Source organism: Erythrolamprus reginae, chromosome 1 (genome assembly GCF_031021105.1).
Source record: "Erythrolamprus reginae isolate rEryReg1 chromosome 1, rEryReg1.hap1, whole genome shotgun sequence".
Lineage (NCBI taxonomy): Eukaryota > Metazoa > Chordata > Lepidosauria > Squamata > Dipsadidae > Erythrolamprus > Erythrolamprus reginae.
This window is the reverse complement of record NC_091950.1, coordinates 322124126-322142999: the sequence shown is the minus strand read 5'-3', so window position 1 is coordinate 322142999 and position 18874 is coordinate 322124126. Positions and strand designations below refer to the sequence as shown.

The 18874-nt window shown below is 38.0% G+C and overlaps 1 protein-coding gene across 3 annotated transcripts in view; it reads right to left on the bottom strand.

Moving 5' to 3' along the window:
* CCDC170 (coiled-coil domain containing 170) overlaps positions 1-18874 on the bottom strand; it is a 76313-nt gene that overhangs the window by 10358 nt on the left and 47081 nt on the right. For all 3 annotated transcript variants that reach the window (XM_070733718.1, XM_070733719.1, XM_070733721.1), the window contains exons 5-7: positions 18012-18197; positions 8714-9019; positions 1276-1476 (exon numbers count right to left, since the gene is read on the bottom strand). In XM_070733718.1, coding sequence (XP_070589819.1) covers positions 1276-1476; positions 8714-9019; positions 18012-18197 — 693 coding nt within the window. The remainder of the gene's footprint in view (positions 1-1275; positions 1477-8713; positions 9020-18011; positions 18198-18874) is intronic.

The following is an 18874-nucleotide window of genomic DNA, read 5'->3' as shown; positions in this document are numbered from 1 at the left end:
GACTTCTGGTCGTGTGGCTGTTGAACGCCATAACTTGTCATAAAGCTGATCTGCACAACATGCAGTCATGCGGTGGCAGCCCAACTATTTATATTGGCTAGGGAACTTTACGGGCTATTAAGGCACCCATTCCGTGGTTGTTGTAACTTTTTGTTTGTAAAATGATTGGTTGTTAAGTGAGGACTATTTTTGAATCTATCAAGAAAACTGAATGGATATTTCTAGGATGTCAGCAGAACTAAACCTGATGAAAAAGATTTTAAAAAACCCAAATGTTTAAGATACCACAAAACACTTGTGTTCTACATAAATAATAAGGTTTGAGACAAAAGAGGCAAATTATGCCAAGCTTTTTTGCTACTGTAAAACTCTTTTATCCATACATTTTATTAACCCAATAAGGATCATTCAACAGACTGAGCAATTAAACAATTGCTTCACTTTCAGTGGAGTTTATTTGCCTCCAATGATTTACCACATCCAAACTGGCCATAATCTGTGTTACTGTGATCATTATGTCATCACTGTAAAGCTGAAGAAGAAAATTTCAAAAAACAGAATCAAGGAAATGTTGACATATTCAAATTTGGGATCAGGTTTATATGCTGAAGTTAGGGAAACAAGCCCTTATTGATAAGAATAAGTAAGTAAAAAAGTATTTTTTAAAAACCTAACTGAACAAACGTTTCATCTTTTGCAAAGGTCCTACAAAACCGATGGAATTTCTGTAAGCTTTAATAATATAATTAGTTGAATAAGACTTAGTTTTGATTCCATTCTTCTTTATCTGGTAAAGAGCTGATTTCTCAGTAACGTTTTATTTTCATTTAAAATATATTTAGTTCACCTGCTATATCCTCTATTATACTGGCAACTTTCAGGAAGATATACTTGGAATATTAATCACAAAACAGATTGCATCTTGGGGTCTAGAACTGTCTAAATTGTTTTAGTAACTTACCTCTACAAGATACAAAACACCAATACATTTCCTTAGATATTTTCATGGTTGGTTGCTTACCACACTCCCTAAAACCTCAGACTTATAGTACTTTTTAATACGGTCCAAGAACCCTGAAAGCTTATGTATATATTGTATGTTCAAATCACCACTCTGACCATGCTGAAAAATGATTTCCCCAACTAATTTTACTGATGTGAATATGACTGTACCAATCAGACCATACATTTACTTTCAATAAAATCAGGACCGCATCATTAAATTAAGCTTTCTCTACTTTGCCTTATACCCTTCCTATAAACATAAGATATTACTTGTTGTTTCTCAAGTTTCCAAGCATCTCGCATCACATCTCCAGACAGCAGCTCTCCTTCTAGACGCATCAACTGATCATGAAACATTTCTGATTTATTTTCTGATTTTTTGGCTCTTTGCAAGGCCTCCTGATGCAACATTGTCTGAGTCTCCAGAGTCTCGGTAAGTTTGCTGATTTGAGCTTCAAGCTGGGATACCATCTGGGAAACAAAAGTAAACTCAAATCAGACTTAATATGATACTAATCTGTAGCACAAGAAAATCACAAATTTTAGAAGGGCAGCAAAATAATCACTTTCTATTCAACAAACAGGAAAACATGAAAAAAAAAAACCCATTGAATTCATATATCATTCAAAGCTATAAATTTCAAAAGCTAGATTCATACAATATGCTACGCCAATTGCAAACAAATCAAACTTGTGAAGCAGACATTATGTTAATATGCCCCTTGTAAATTCGAATAAATATTCTGCTAATGAAAATGGGTCAATACATACTCACTTAGTTTATTGATAAATGATGCTATAAACCTACCAGATCAACATTGTTACACCAACGCAATAATATTTACAGATATACCAGAATCTGATATGAATTTAAACATTGTAAAACATTGTTTTAATTTCTGTTCAATCATGCCTGATTCTTGAAGAATTCCTGCACAAGTCCCCACACTTTTGGGGGGCAAGATTTGGGAAGACATTTTTCCATTGCTTCTCTCCTAGAGCTGAGAGAAAGTGACTCGTCCAAGGTCACCCAACTGGCTTTGTGCCTAAGGAGGGACTATAACTCACAATTCTGTTTTCAAACCTGATGCCCTAATTCAGTGATGGCGAATCTATGGCATGATTGCCACAGGTGGCACGCGGAGCCATATCTGCTGGCACGGGAGCTGTTGCCCTACTCCCTACTACCTACTGTTGCAACTCCAAAGTGCATGTGTGTACCATCCAACTGATTTTTGTCTCACAGAGGTTCTGGGAGGGCATTTTTGGCTTCCAGAGAGCCTCCAGAGGGATGGAGGAGGGCATTTTTACCTTCCCCCAGCTCCAGGGAAGCCTTTGGAGCCTGGGGAGGGCAAAACACGAGCCAACTGGGCACACCAGAAGCTGGGAAACAGGCCGTTATCAGCCTCCAGAGCGCTTCTGAGGGGGTAGAGGAAGGTGTTTTCACCCTCCCCAGGCATTGACTTATGGGTGTGGGCACTCACACAGGTATGATAGCGTCTGTGCATGCTCTTTCGGCACCTGCGGGGAAAAAAAGGTTTGCCATCACTGCCCTAACTGCTACACCAAATTGGCTCTCAGAGCATTATGTATTCATTATTAATCTTCCAGTTATGGAAAAGTGAGAAATTAATGCAAAGTTTTGGTGTACAGTGCTTCCCTTATAATGTCCCATGCTTTCATTTAATTCTTGAAAATTCTATAAAATTCACATAAAACCCTTGCTGGTACCACATCTGTCAACACAGCATATATTAGGAACTATTTTCTCCAAATGGCAGATGCAGCCTGCAGGAGGAATAAAGATTGGGAAACTCTCTTTTTTCATTGGCAAAGTTAGACTTTGGATAAATACCATCTCTTTCTGTATACAAGTATGAAAAATCTTTTAATTACTTCAAAACAAAATTACATAAAAGGATAGAGGTTTCCTAAATGGATGAATGAATAACAAGACAATGGGCAGGAAAATAGGATAGAAGTAAAGGTGAGAGATGATTCCAAGCACTACCATCTGTAGGAACCTGAAATAAAGACATACATAATTATAGGTCTCCTAGGATTTTCCTTCAAAATTATTATGTAAAAAGTTAGTAAGACCATATTCTGATCCATATCCACACCCGGAATCAAGGTTAAGGTCTATTAAATACATTGGCTTGATACCTACCAATATATAAGGCAAACACTTACTGTACTTTATATAGCTAGGTAGGGTTGAATTTGTTGAAAAGTAGTAAAACATTTTAAATGAAGGTTGACAGGCTTGTGATGCCACATATTTTAAGCCAAAAGACAGTAATAAATAAAACCTAATCTAGTGCAGTCATAGCCAAAAACAAAATAAATCCCATTACACAAAACCATAGAAACAATAACATCTGTCTTAAGTAAGCTTTATTACTTGTATGAAACTTCCATAAATTTCCAAATGGATAAAATGGAGATTATTGGCTTCTATTCATAGCATTGTTCAAAATTAATTGTATTTCTCTGCGGAACTTTATAGCTTTTTTTTTTGGTTCATACTCAGTCTACATCCCTCCCCACCACCACCACCACCCTGAAAGCTGTTAAAGAGTTATCCTGACTAGCAAATGCAATCCCGGTCTCTGCAAGGCTGACCTCAATTTTGCCAGCAGTGTTCACTTTCCCACTAAAAGCTCCAGCATTTAAAATTACAATATTCAAATACAGATAGATAATGTTACCCCCAAGATAAGATCCCAAGGAAAAGTCTGTATGGAGAAATTATCAAATGTGTGAAGAGCAAATCAGACAAGCACATAGAAGAACTGGATGGAAATTGAACAAGGAGTGATTCAACCTGGAGATAAGGAGAAATTTTCAGACAGCGAGAGCAATCAACCAACGGAACAGCTTGCCTTCAGAAGTTGTGGGAGCTTCAACACTGGAAGCTTTCAAGAAGAAACTGGACAGCCAGCTGGCTGGAGAATTCTGGGAGTTGAAGTCCACAAGTCTTAAAGTTGCCAAGTTTGAGGACCCCTGACCTACAAGGTCCTTTTCAACTCTGTTAATCTGTATTTATCTATCTGTAACTCCAGCTAAGCACACCAGCCAAATTTAGGCACAACATTAACCAGCTTCTAAACCTTGGTTTCTCCAGATGTGTTAGGTGAGAGCTCTCATTCTTCCCTGCCAACACAGCTGAAACCATCTGTGGAATTCCAGACCCAAAAAGATGAACGTGGCCATTTGTTCTCAGCTTGAAAAAAAAATGGGCAAGGGAGAGGGAAGAGAAAACCCTTCCAATTCTCTACTAAGATGCATATGCGCCCAACACAGCTGAAAACATACCAAAAGGACTTCAGATGCCCTGCAATATGTTTATAGCAATTCAAACTGCAATGATTCTTTAGCTTAAGATGGGAGAACTTGTTTTCAACAAAGATACTCATTTCAGCAAGGATAATAGTCCAAGCAAAGGAACAATCCATGCAAGTTTTCATTTTAACTCAGTGAGTACACTGTGCACCGAAACATTTCTTCGGTAATAAGATTGAAAGGAACTGGAAACAGGTGGCTCATTGTAAGTTAGTTCTGATCAAACAAAGTGAAGAACAAATAATTTAAGACATTGCCCAAGGGACGGAAATAATTAGCTATAGCACAAACCTCAGATTGTACTCTCCTTTTGCAAACAACCAACCAAAATAAGTCCTGCAAGATGCTGAAGCATAGCCAGATACCTGAAATAATTTAATAGTATATTTTTATACACAAAGCTATACGTAGGCATGTATACGGTGTCTGTATCTACACATGCATCGTATGGATGATGTTTCTATATGTTAAAAACTCCATACACACTTTTAATACAAGCTTTTTTAGATTCAGTAAACCAGTTCTAGCCAGAGTTTACTAAATTCGTGAACACATCCAAACTAACCCTGTAGAACACAATGTTCTTTCCTCCTCAGGAATAATAGCAGATCATGCTAAACCCGTCTTGCTGTTATATAGCAGCCTGAGTTCCTGAGCTTCAAATTCAAGCTATCCAAAAGCTAATGTGAACACTTCCTTACTAGTGGTCATCATTCCATACAATATAAATACGGCATTCGTCTTTTCAAATCTATTCTATGCTAGCAATGTGTCAGAGATTTTTGGCAAATGCATTTGACTTTTTTTCCCCCAACCCTTGATTTTTATGAAAAACTTCAATTTCCTTTTAGTGCTCTTAAACATTTCTGCCAAATGTATTCAGGGCCAGGTGAAGCATTTTGCTCCAGTGTCCCCTTGTAGACCCAGAAAAATAACTCCATTGTTAATCCTAGCGGTGTGCTCTCTTTTCACTAAGGAAATAATTTAATACGAAAGTGAACACAAGAACAAATGGGCACAATCTGAGGTTAGTTGGAGGAAAGATCAGAAGCAACGTGAGAAAATATTATTTTACTGAAATTTGAAAAGTGCGCATTTAAAAAGCTGCATTTGAAAAGTGCGCATTTTAAAAGCGCACTGTTTTCCCAGGCAGCCGGCTTGCTGGCCAGAGAAGCGAGCAATCCGGGACTGCGTGGCTTTGCGCCCTGATGACAACAGTGCCGTGGTGGCCTCCAAGTGCCGCCCTTCATGGTGCCCCACCACCCGTTCCTGCAGGTAGAAGTCGGGCGGGATACCGGGAGGCGGAGGCAGTGCGTGGCCGGGCGCTGAGTGCCATAGACACCCGGGAGGGCGAAGGGTTGGATGTGGCTGCTGCCTCTTAGGCGGAGGCGAAGGCAACGGCGGAGTTTGCGCTGGGGCCATGCAGGGCCGCTGATCCAGGGGGCCGCGGACCAGCAAGCCGCCCTCCACTCTCTCTCCGCTCTCTCTTTCTCTCTATGTTGCCGGCGTGGTGCATGAGAGAGAAAGAGAGAGAGAGAAGGAAAGCAAGAGAGAGAGAGAGAGAAAGCAAGGGAGAAAGAAAGAAAGAAAGAGAGAAAGAGAGAGAGAGGAAGAGAGAAAGAAAGCAAGATAGAGAGAGAGAGAAAGCAAGAGAGAAAGAGAAGGAAAGCAAGAGAGTGAGAAAGAGAGAGAAAGCAAGAGAGAGAGAAAGCAAGGGAGACAGAAAGAGAAAGTGTGTGTCTGAGAGAGAAAGCAAGAGAAAGAAAGCAAGAAATAGGGAGAGGAAGAGAGAGAGAAAGAGAGAAAGCAAGAGATAGAGAGAAAGAAAGCAAGAGAGAAAGAGGAAGAGAGAAGGAAAGCGAGAGAGAGAAAGAGAGAGAGAAAGCAAGGGAGAGAAAAAGAAAGAATAAAAGAGATAGCAAGAGAGACAGAGAGAGAGAAAGAATGCAAGAGAGAGAAAGCGAGAAAGAGGGAGGGAAGGAGGACAAGAGAAAGAGCAAAAAAGAGAGGAAGGAAGGAAGAAAGAGGGATGGAGAGAGAGGGAAAGAAAGAGGGGGGGAGAAATAGGGCGAAAGGGAGGAAGAGAGGGGTTTTTTGTCCAAACATTTTTACCACCACCCCCGCTCGCGCCCCCCCTCCCTGCGCTCAATGTTCCCCAGGATTTTGTAAGTGTGAATAATGTGCCGCGGCTCAAAAAAGGTTGGGAAACACTGCTCTAGTGCACTTGTACTCGCCCCTTACTGACCTCTTACGAATCTGGATAGGTCAACCGTAGATAATCTAAGGGTGAAGTGTTGGGGTTTTTGGGATGACATTATGGAGTCCAGTAATGAGTTCCACACTTCGACAATTCGGTTACTGAAGTCATATTTTTTACAGTCAAGTTTGGTTAATATTAAGTTTAAATCTGTTGTGTGCTCTTGTGTTGTTGTGGTTGAAGCTGAAGTAGTCACCGACAGGCAGGACTTTGCAGCATATGATCTTGTGGGCAATACTTAGATCTTGTTTAAGGCGTCTTAGTTCTAAACTTTCTAGGCCCAGGATTGAAAGTCTAGTCTCGTAGGGTATTCTATTTCGAGTGGAGGAGTGAAGGGCTCTTCTGGTGAAGTATCTTTGGACATTTTCAAGGGTGTTAATGTCTGAGATGCGATATGGGTTCCAAACAGATGAGCTGTATTCGAGGATGGGTCTGGCAAAAGTTTTGTAACCTTTGCATTTCTAACGGAACCCTTTGTCATCAGATGCAGTGTAACTAGGATATTCGGTATGGTTATTTTTCTTCTTTCTACTGCAGCCACTTGGAGAGGAGTGGCATAAAAATGTTAGAAATGAACAGAGAATGATGAAAGCTTTTACAACATCTCCCCCTTCCCCCTGATCCTGTCCAAATGTGCTTTGGACTGTAACTTCCAGGATTCTGGTTGGGAATTGTGGGAGTTAAGAGTCCCAAGACACAGCCAGAAACAGGTTGGCGTAAAGTATTTCTGCCTCTCTCTCTCTCTCCCTCCCTCCCTCTCCCAACCAAATACATATGTATTTCTCTGCAATTGTGTATTATCAGGGCTATTCAGGAAATAGCTGTGGTATTGCAGCATAGACTATTGAGCCAGCTCATTGCAATAAATCACACAGGCAACTGTTTACTAAACATCAAGCACTCAACTTTATATCCTGAAAGTTTAGTGGGCCATTTTACTGCTCTAATAGCTACACTAGGTTTCCTGACCACAAGCTTGGATTATTCAATTGGAAATTTGCTTGTTAAGGAATTAATATATATTTTTTTTAAAAGCATTTTATAGCACCTGTGGATTATCCAAAGTTACTTAAACAACTATTAGGTCATCCTACAGAAAACCAAGAAATTTTAAAAGTGTCCATGAGCAACCTCTACTGGATCTGTGAAGTAGTGATAGGATTCAAAAAACTTTACTACCGGTTCTGTGGGTGTGGCTTGGTGGGTGTGGTGTGGCTTGGTGGGCGTGGCAGGAGAAGGGTACTGTAAAATCTCCATTTCCATCCCACTCCAGAGGAAGGTTACTGCAAAATCCCCATTTTCTCGTGATCAGCTGGGACTTGGGAAGCAGAGAATAGATGGGGGTGGGACCAGTCAGAGGTGGTATTTACCAGTTCTCTGAATTACTCAAAATTGCTGCTACTGGTTCTTCAGAACTGGTCAGAATCTGCTGAATTCCACCTCTGCTGTGAAGTAATGAACACTCAATGCAGAGGCATCTTGCAATACTCCTCGACTTACGACCACAATTGAGTCCAAAATTTATGTTGCTAAGTGAGCCACTGGCTAAGTGAATCTTGCCCTCATTTTATGAGCGTTCTTGTAACAGTTGCAAATCCAATGGGACATGCATGAGTGAAGAACATGATCACCTTTTCATTGCCTTTTGTCTGTAATTATTTTGCGTATAGGATTAGAGGTGTGGGTCTAGGGATCCCCCCACCCATTTTACTCACTTAGATTTTATTCTGCTTAGGGTTGGCTCAAAATGAGCAGAATACAGTGTAAAATGAATAAATAAATGTCCCCATGTGCTCCTTTTAAAAGATTGCAATTTAACGATGTGCTTTTCTTTAACGGGCTCCGCTTTTTTGGTGATTTTTTTCCTATGATCATTAGATATTGAGCAACTGCAATATAAACTATTACATCAAAATAAAACAATGGTGAATCTTGTCAGTTCAGAACAATTGTATCAAAGTTCATTCTGTCACCACATACAATTAGATAATCCTGTCAATTCATGAATTATTTTTTAAAAAATATTTCTGAAGTGAACGAAAATAAAATCTACGCACCAGAATAAATTATGCACACTAAAGAAAAATAAGACAGGTTTTAACATACTCTTTTTTTGCTCTCCTCTCTGTGGCACAACTCTTGGATTTTTTCCAAAATATCTTCCTTGGATAGAGTTGCCACAATGGGGTTACTCCACAGTAAAGTCACTATTTGAGCTTTGAATTTATTGTGCAGCTTTTTTTCTTCTCTGGCTTGTTCTAGATTGGTTCTCAATTCCGCTTCTTTTTCATTGCAATGGACCTTTAGTTGGCCCAATTCTTCCCAAGCCCGTTGGCTAGCTGCCAATCTGTCTTGGAGGCTTCTGATCTCCTCCTCAAGATTCTTCTTGGCTCCTGCAATGTTGCTTAAGTCCTAAAATCAAAACAATACCAATATTTACCCATCAGAGAAAAGAGGAAAACAACAGTTATTTCACAATACATTTCCAGGAGAATAGCAGATGCAATATGCATTATTACTAAAACTTGCTTACAAGAGATGTATGGATAGTTTCTGCTGAAAGAAAATAAAACCGTTAATCCAGAGAGTTGGAACAATCACCTCATAGGGTGAGGTTGGGTAAACCTTCAAAGTTCCACCATTGACTTTTGACATGATTTTCTTTCAATATAATGTAGGCTGGACACAGCAGTGAGATCTAACCTTTCCTAGCGGTTCAGAAGTGCACATTTTTTCACCCTCTGTGCATGCACAGAAGGCTTTGAGCATGTGCAGAGGGTTAAAAAAAGAAAATGGTGGCATTCAGGTGGGTGGGCGGAGCCTCTACTGCCATCACTACTGGTTCTCCAAACCACCAGTGCCCGCTGCTACTGGTACACCTGAAACGGGCCAAACCGATAGAAGTTCACTCCTGGATGAAGCCAAATAATTTGATATGTATAAAAGACTTTTCATTTATAGAAGGCCGGCATGGATCCAGCCCATGAATGATTCAACATCAGTAAAAGAGTAGGAGGAACGTTTTATTTATTTCTTGCCATACTGAGTAAAATCAATCCCCCCCAAAACCATAAGGCTGAAAGCACTATTTTTAACCCTGGTAAAGTCTTCACACCACTTTGACTCCCCAAAGAACATTAATTGGGGCAAATGATCCAATTCTTGTCATTTTAGAATGCAAACTGGTGTGGAAGGTATAATTTGCTTCACTTGCTAAACAAATTAATTTCTGCAAATAATTTATCTTAGATTTAACAAACGTTCAGAATTATTAGACAACTATAGACAATTATTACATCTGTTAGATGAAGGTTTTACTGTGGGGAATTTTAATTCACTTTAGATGGCTTCCCAACTATCTATAGTTATTCTAGATAATTAAAAACAGTTAAAAACAAAACTGGCAATTAAAATAAAATACATAAAATGTTATTTGGATTTCTAGGCCGCCTTTCTCCAGCAGACTCAGGGTGGCTTATAAGATAAAATCGAAACAAAATACAAAATTTATGAAACCCAAACATAAAACCTAAGTCTAAAAACTCCATGCAATTAAAATCATTCAACCAGATTCATCTAATCACAATCATACTATTATCTGCTTTCCTGATCATGGCATGCTTCCATTTAATTTCATTTATGTTTCCTGCTACTTTTCTTTAAAATGTTTGGAAAGTTATTCTAGTGACAAGAATCAAACTACAGTTTTTGTGTAACATTTTCAAATTGCAATATTATTTCAATAAATCTTTCCCCTCTTTGTCACAGGTTCAGTGCAACATTGCTTCCCCACTCCATAAACCACAGCAATTATCTCATTTTTTTTAAAAAAAATGTTCTGTATTGATACCACATCCAATATGATAGGCTTCAAGAAGGGGAACTGTATACAGACGGGAGGTTGAACAACTAGCCTCTTGGTGTGACCGGAACAGTCTGGAACTGAACATACTCAAAACTGTAGAAATGGTGGTAAACTTTAGGAGAAACCCTCCCATCCTACCACCTCTTACAACATTAGACAACACAGTATCAACAATAGAAATCTTCAAATTTCAAGGTTCAATCATATCTCAAGACCTAAAATGATCACCTAACATAAAAAACGTCATCAAAAAAGCACAACAAAGAATGTTCTTCCTGTGCCAATTCAGGAAGCTCAAATTGCCCAAGGAGCTGCTGTTATAGTTCTATAGAGGAATCACTGAGTCTTTCATCTGCACCTCTATAACTGTCTGGTTTGGTTCTGCAAGCCAACAAGACCGACACAGACTTCAGAACACAGATAATCAGAACTGCAGAAAAAACAATTGCTGCCAACCTACCTTTCATTGAGGACCCGCATACAAGTAGAGAAGTTACTTGTTGCTTAATCCTTCAGATTTGTATTAATATTTATTGTTTCCTGATTGGTTATTTAACCCCTATGACAATCATTAAGTGTCGTACCTGATGATTCTTGACAAATGTATATTTTCTTTTATGTACACTGAGAGCACATGCATCAAAGACAAATTCCTTGTTTGTCCAATCACACTTGGCCAATAAAGAATTCTATCTATCTATTCTATAAGCCATTAATAAGAACCAAAGTACTTATCCATTTACATTAATTAAAAAATGAATTATTACAACATTTGAAGGACTTTCAAACAATTGATTGGATCTCAAAGTGGCTTTTGAGGAAGGGATGAGAGCATTGTAAGAGAAAGAAAAGAACAATAAAGAGAGAGGTGGCAAACCCAGAGACCAGGTTAAACATCCATTTGGCTTTTCTTTTTTCCAAAGCGTGATCTATAAGTAGTCCTCAACTTACGACCATAACTGAGCCCAACATTTATGTTGCTAAGTGAAATGTTAAATGAGTTTTGCCCCACTTTATGACTTGCCACAGTTTTAATTGAATCGCTGCAGTTGTTAACTAGGTAACATGGTTGATAAGTGAATGTGGCTTCTCCTTTGACTGCTTGTTAGAAGGTCGCAAAAGGGGATCATGCAACCTCTAGGACACTGCAACCATCATAAATATAAGTCAGTTGTCAAGTGGCCAAATTTTAATCATGTGATCTTGGGGATGCTGCAATAGTCATAAGTCAAGACTTCTGGTTGATATCGTGGTGGTACAGACATAGAGGAACGGGTCCCTACACTTCCTGTGCTGAATTCTTCCTGCTTGTGGGCTACAGAGGGAGCCAAAGCCATCCTGTGGGGGTGATGAAGCAAAGAGGGGCACCCTGCAAGGTTGGGGAGAGTCGCAGCTCTCCAGTCCAAACTAGGGTTTTTTCCCCCTCTCAACCACGGCAAGAAGAAGCAGCCTAAAGGTGGCTGCTGCACAGCTGGGACAACCAAAGAACAACAGCTAAGATTGGTGCTGGACAGAAGAAGGTGACCCGTATTAGAACTGGGGGAGAAGATTTTTATGTCACTTTAAATTCAACCTCCAGAAACAATTCAGAATTATTAGCTCAAAACTATGTGTTTAAGTGGCATATAAGCATTTTAGGAGTGCTCTGAAAAAACAACTAAGTAGAAATGAAAAGTGCAGAAGAGTAAATAATAGACTTTGAAATAAACTGAAAGTTGGACTCCCAAATTGGGAAGAAGCTGTACTGGGAAGGCATTTTTAAACATTGGAATTACTTATTCAAAACTTATTCTACTTTTGTAAGTGTTTTTTAAATTAAAATGATGAACTACTAAACTGAATTTTAAGTGGAAAGTGCCTCCTGCTGACAAAAAGGAAAATTACAAGCCTTCTACTTATATGAAAGATGGTAAAAGTGAAATTATCCCTAGCTATTCTTTGAGTGCTAAAGATCCAAATATAAAAATGAGGAAATGATTCAATTAAAGAAACATTGGAATATTAGAGGATTTAATTTATAAAGAGGACATAAAGGGATTTTTGAAAACGTGTGGGACCCTTTAAATGAACAGATTGTTAACCTATGAGATATAAAGAAGTCGGACTAGTGTACTCCTTGAAGGTTAACAGGGGCGGCATACAAATCTGATTAAATTTAAATAAAATTTATTAATAACAATAACAATAACAATAACAAGAAGAGGAGGAGGAAGAGGAAGAGGATGAAGAAGAAGAAGAAGAAGAAGAAGAAGAAGAAGAAGAAGAAGAAGAAGAAGAGTTGGAAGGGACCTTGGAGGCCTTCTAGTCCAGCCCCCTGCTTAGGCAGGAAACCCTACACTACTTCAGGCAGATGGTTACCCAACATCTGCTTAAAAACTTCCAGTATACGGGCATTCACAACTTCTGGAGGCAAGCTGTTCCACTGATCAACTGTTTTGACTGTCAGGAAATTTCTCCTTAGTTCTAAGTCACTTCTCTACTTGTTTAGTTTCCATCCATTGCTTCTTGTTCTACCCTCAGGTGCTTGACTCCTTCTTTGTGGCAAGCCCTGAGATACTGGAGGATTGCTATCATGTCTTCCCTGGTCCTTCTTTTCATTAAACTAGCCATGCCCAGTTTCTGCAACCATTCTTCATATGTTTTAACCTAAGTCCCCTAATTATCTTTGTTGCTCTTCTTTGCACTTTTTCTAGTCTCAATACCCTTTTTGCAGCGTGGCAACCTAAACTGAATGCAGTACTCCAAGTGTGGCCTTACCAAGGCCTTATAAAGTGGTATTAACACTTCATGTGATCTTGATTCTATCCCTCTGTTAATGCAGCCTAGAACTGTGTTGGCTTTTTTGGCAGCTGCTGGATACTGCTGGCTAATATTTAAATGGTTGTCTACTAGGACTCCAAGATCCCTCTCACAGTTACCACTGTTGAGCAATGTACCATATATACTGTACCTGCATGTTTTGTTTTTCTTGCCTAAATGTAGAACCTTACTTTTTTTCACCATTGAATTTCATTTTGTTAGATAGCGCTCATTGTTCACGTTTGTCAAGATCCTTCTGTATTTTACAACTACTGTATCTTCTGGAGTGTTGGCTATTCCTGCCAGTTTGGTGTCATCTGCAAATTTGATAAGTTCCCCATCTATCCCTTCGTCCAAGTCATTGATAAAGATGTTGAAAAGTACTGGGCCTAAAACAGAGCCTTGGGGTACTCCACTGCATACATCCCTCCATTAGCCAATTTTGAATCCATTTGAAGGTGTTGTTGTCCATTCCACATTTTTCTAGTTTATTTAGTAGTAGGTTATGGTCTACTACTTTGTCAAAAGCCTTACTGAAGTTCAAGTAAACCACATCAATAGCATTCGCCTGGTCCACTAATTTGTCACTTTGTCGAAGAATGCTATAAGATTAGTCTGGCATGATCTGTTTTTGACAAACCCATGTTGGCTTTTGGTTATTACTTTGGTTATTGCTTCTAGGTGTTCATTGACTGGTTGCTTGATTATCTTTTCCAAAATTTTCTCTGGTATTGAAGTCAGGCTGATATGTCTGTATTTTCCTGGATCTTTTTTCTTATTTTCTTGAAGATTTGAACTACATTAGCTCTTTTCCAGTCCTCTGGCAATTCCCCGGTGTTCCAGGATCTTTGAAAGATATAGTTCAGTGGTTCTGAGATCTCGTCAACTAGTTCCTTCAGAACCTTGGGGTGTAATCCATCTGATCCTGGTGATTTAAATTCATCTAGGGTGGACAGGTGTTCCCTTACCATTTTCTTCCCTATTTTCTTCCCTATTGTGTTCCTAATATGTTTTTTGTGATGCTGTTTTTGATTGGTTGGGCTGCTTTTTTCCCTTTGTGTAAAGACAGATGCAAAAAACATGTTGAGTAGCTCTGCTTTCTCCCTGCTGCTTGTCATCTTCTTGCTGTTTTCTCCCTGCAACGGACCAATTGTTTCCTTGACTTTTTTCTTGTTTTTAATATGATGGAAGAAGCTTTTTTGGTTACTTTTTACTCTTGTTGCACGCCTTTATTCATTGTGAGCTTTAGCTTTCCTCACTTCATCTTTACAGGCTCGGGCTATCTGCTGGTATTCTACTTTAGTTATTTCCCCTTCTTTACACATTTTATACTTGCCCCTTTTGTCTTTTAATTTGTCAGAGAGTTCTTTATGCAGCCATGCTTATTTCTTTTGTGACTTATTATTTTTCTTCTTCATTGGTATTGAATTAGTATGGGCTTTTATAATCTCACTTTTCAAAATTTCCCAAGTTGCTTTCTCCTTGAGGATTCTCATCCATGGAATCTTTCCCAAATTTTCTCTGAGTTTATTGAAATTAGCTCTCTTAAAGTCCAAGACGCTAGTTTGACTTTGTTCTATTGTTTGTGTTTGCATAATGTTGAATTCCAATATTATATGATCACTTGCCCCCAAAGTTCCTGTAGCTTCAATACCTTATATTATTTCATCTTTGTTAGTAAGAATTAAATCTAATATGGGTGATCCCCTTGTTCAAATAAAATGAAAATGAAATAAACCTCATAAATGAGCTAAATAGGCATTTGATCTGGAAAGAAAATATACAAGAAAGATAGGAAGAACAGGATCTTTCTGAGTGTAGTTGTGCTGTTTTTATTTTAGAAACAGCACATTCCGTTTAAACAGTATGGTAGATAAGCACAAAAAGTATCTTGCTCCAAATAAATGGGCAAAATAGAAGCAAATAAACCCCATAGTTAGGCTCTTTTTCACAATGTTTTTTTTGTGAAATACATACTGGGGAGGAGCTTCTAGATTGAGTGTATATGTTAAATAAACTGATCTTCTGAAAAATAATTTTCTTTAGAATTAAAATGTACCAAGGGTTGGCATGGGTTTTTAAAACTTGAAATACTCAAGGAGAACAGAATGATTACAAACAGCCAGCATGGATTTAATGACAGTGAACTAAGCATTCCAGAATACCCTGGTTTGCTTCTTTGATAAACCATTACAACCTTCTTCTTGGCACTGTAATTTGAAGAGCTTTACAAAGGGAAATTAATTAAGGAGCAACATGATAAGAAGATTGAAAGAAATATCATATGAAGCCAAGGGAGTTTAATGTTTATTGCAGAGATAAATGTTTTTTCGGATATTTTAAAACTTTGTAAGGGAAAAAAAAGCAGCAAAGTTAATGCATCAGACCAGCAGGGGAGTTAAACGGAAGACTTGATTAAAAATGGAAAGTCTTGATTGTTCTAAAGCATCAAAATAATACATTGCAAATCTCTTTGTGAATAAAGTCTCACATTTTTTTTCTGACTTAGATGCTAAAATGTATTAAAACCCAATAGAAATACTACTTGCAATCCTGTGTCTCATTATTAAAGATGTTTTTAGTAAGTTCAGACAGGGATGGGTTTTTCCCATTCAGACCAGTGCGCTCAAACCAGTAACGAGTAACGACCCGCTGGTGATGTCATGATGATCTCACTGAATTGGATTGATTGGTGCCAGTCAATGGACGCCACCATCTTTTTAATTTTTTTTAAAAAATTGCTTTTTTTCCCCCTGCACACACGCAGAAGCTGAGTTTCATGCACTGCGCATATATATATACAGTATATATATAACACCAAAAAGATCAAACCCCAACAAATGTAAAATTAGTATAACAAATCATAACTCTATATTCATAGGTAACACTGGAAATAAATACTCCCTAACAAAACAGAACAGGCTCAATTATCACCCCAGCCCGATTAATCTATCACAGTTCATTATTATTATTATTATTATTATTATTATTATTATTATTATTATTTATTAGATTTGTATGCCGCCCCTCTCCACAGACTCGTATAATTTCTGTCCACATAAACATATATTTTTACCTCATAACATAACAAAAAGCACATCAACAACCAAATGACAGTTGTATGAGGAGAAACTCAAATGTTCAAAACATTGCATATTAACATCTGTTGAAGTTTCTAATGCCTCATAAAAGGCTAATGGCAAAAACAAAATAAAACAAAATGTTCACATTTGTAGTAAAGTCATTGCCGTATTTCCCATTGTGGTTTTATCCATCTGGCACCCAGACACACTTGTCAGACAGTGTATATGTACAAAACCTATAGTCCAAAAGGCCACCTCCCTCACTTCAAAAGAATTCTTAAGTGCTCAACAGTTCCTGTAAACAGGGGTATCAACTATCCTGATCACTTTTCAGGACTTGTGCTGAAAAGCAAAATAAAAGAAGAGAAAGCCGGTTCCACCTCTGCTCTATTCTATCTACACAACTGCATCATTCCAAATCCAACTGTCAGGAAGAGAGTTGCAGAAATGATCATTTATAACTAGCAACATGGTCTCCCCGCAAAAAGAAAGGTGATCTTTGACTTCTTTCGGTTTGGTTTCCAATACTTGACAGGTTTCTATATTCCAGAAGTCTTCAAACTTGGAAATTTTAAGACTTCTGGACTTCAACTCCCAGAATTCTCCAGCCAGCATAGTATAACTGGCTGGAGAACTCTGGGAGTTGATGTCCACAAGTCTTAAAGTTGCCAAGTTTGAGGACCTCTGCTGTATTGCATTGAGTTCAAATGAGATTTTAAGGCTTTGGCAGAAGCTAAATTTGTAGAATGTTCAGCTCCTACAGTTCTGACCAAGGTTTCATTAACAATCCTTTCATTGAGAAGGCACACAAATTGCAGAATGGAAATAATGCCCCTCAAACTATTAAATGTTCTATAATGGGTGTTAATGAGGGTTTTATTGTTTAGATTTTATATTCAACTTCTTTTTTATTGCTTTTGTATTTATGTTGTTTATTGTAAGCTGCACTGAGTCCTTCAGGATTGGATGGCATAGAAGTCTAAATAAGTAAGTAAGTAAGTAAGTAAGTAAGTAAGTAAGTAAGTAAGTAAGTAAGTAAGTAAATAAATAAATAAGTAGGTAAATAAATAAGTAAGTAAATAAATAAATAAGTAAGTAAATAAGTAAGTACGTAAGTAAGTAAATAAATAAGTAAATAAGTAAGTAAACAAATAAACAAACAAACCAAACAAACAACTAACCAACCAAACAAACAAACAAATAAATAAATAACTTTGGGTTGTTCTAAATATGCAGAGGGTAAGCCTGGATTATGATGAACTGTGACCTAATTAAGCAGGTCTATTCTTATATTCTATTATTATTATTATTATTATTATTATTATTATTATTATTATTATTATTACAGTACTACTACTACTACTACTACTACTACTACTACTATTATTATTATTATTATTATTATTATTATTATTATTATAATCCTACTTTCCTTATGTTTGCAATATTTTCCTCCCATCCTTGAATGTTGCCTTCACAGACTACATTTACAATGCCTGGTAATGGGGCTGGTTAATGTTGCTGCCTCTACACATTATAACAGGGAAATGTTTCGGGGCCATGGTTGGTATAATCCCTGCTGTACTTCCCCCTCTCATCCCGTATCACCGACTGGTAGAAAACAGAAGGGTCTATGACAGTGCACTAAGAGACATACATCACTTAGCTTTTCTATGTCTTGAGAGTAAGCGGCTGCTTTTTTTTGCTCCTTGTTCACTTCTGACGCAAGCCTCATGATGGTTTCTCTGTTGGCTTTCAGTTCCACCTCATGAATTGTTACGGTCTCTCTGAAGGCATCTATTTGTTCTTTTAGCGTGTCATTTTCTTTACGCAGTCCACGGATCTGGAAGCACCAGGGAGAAATGGTGTTCAAATGGGTAATTTAATTGATGTTTTCAAAGTCACTAAATCAATATTTAAATAGTTTTGCTTTGTCATATTACAGTAGTACCATTAAAAAGTGGATTTGAAATGGAGCATTTTAGTGTCTGCACTGTCCTCTATGGCCATACTTAACATTGGCAGTAGAATTTAATCTAGACTTCAGGAGGAGAGAAAAGCCGAGGGAAGAGGAGGAAGGAAGGTGACAGAAGAAGAGGGAAGTAGAGAGGGTGTTATGTACTGAAGTACAGAGTATAGATTTGCACAACCACTGCTGATTGCTAATGTAGCGGCAGGAAAAATAAACTACTGCCAGTAGCCAGCAGGCTTCAAGGAAACCCTTAAAAGGAGCTTCCCTGCAGCCAGCCAGCAGTCTGTATTAGTTTATTTATTTATTTATTTATTTATTTATTTATTTATTTATTTGTTATATTTGTATGCCGCCCCTTTCCGTAGACTCGGGGTGGCTCGCAACACAATAAAAACAGTTTCTAACAAATCTAATAATTTACAATATAAAATATTTTAAAACCCCATTATTAAACAGACATACACACAAGCATACCATACATAAATTGTATAGGCCCGGGGGAGATATCTCAGTTCCCCCATGGCTGACGACAAAGGTGGGTTTTAAGG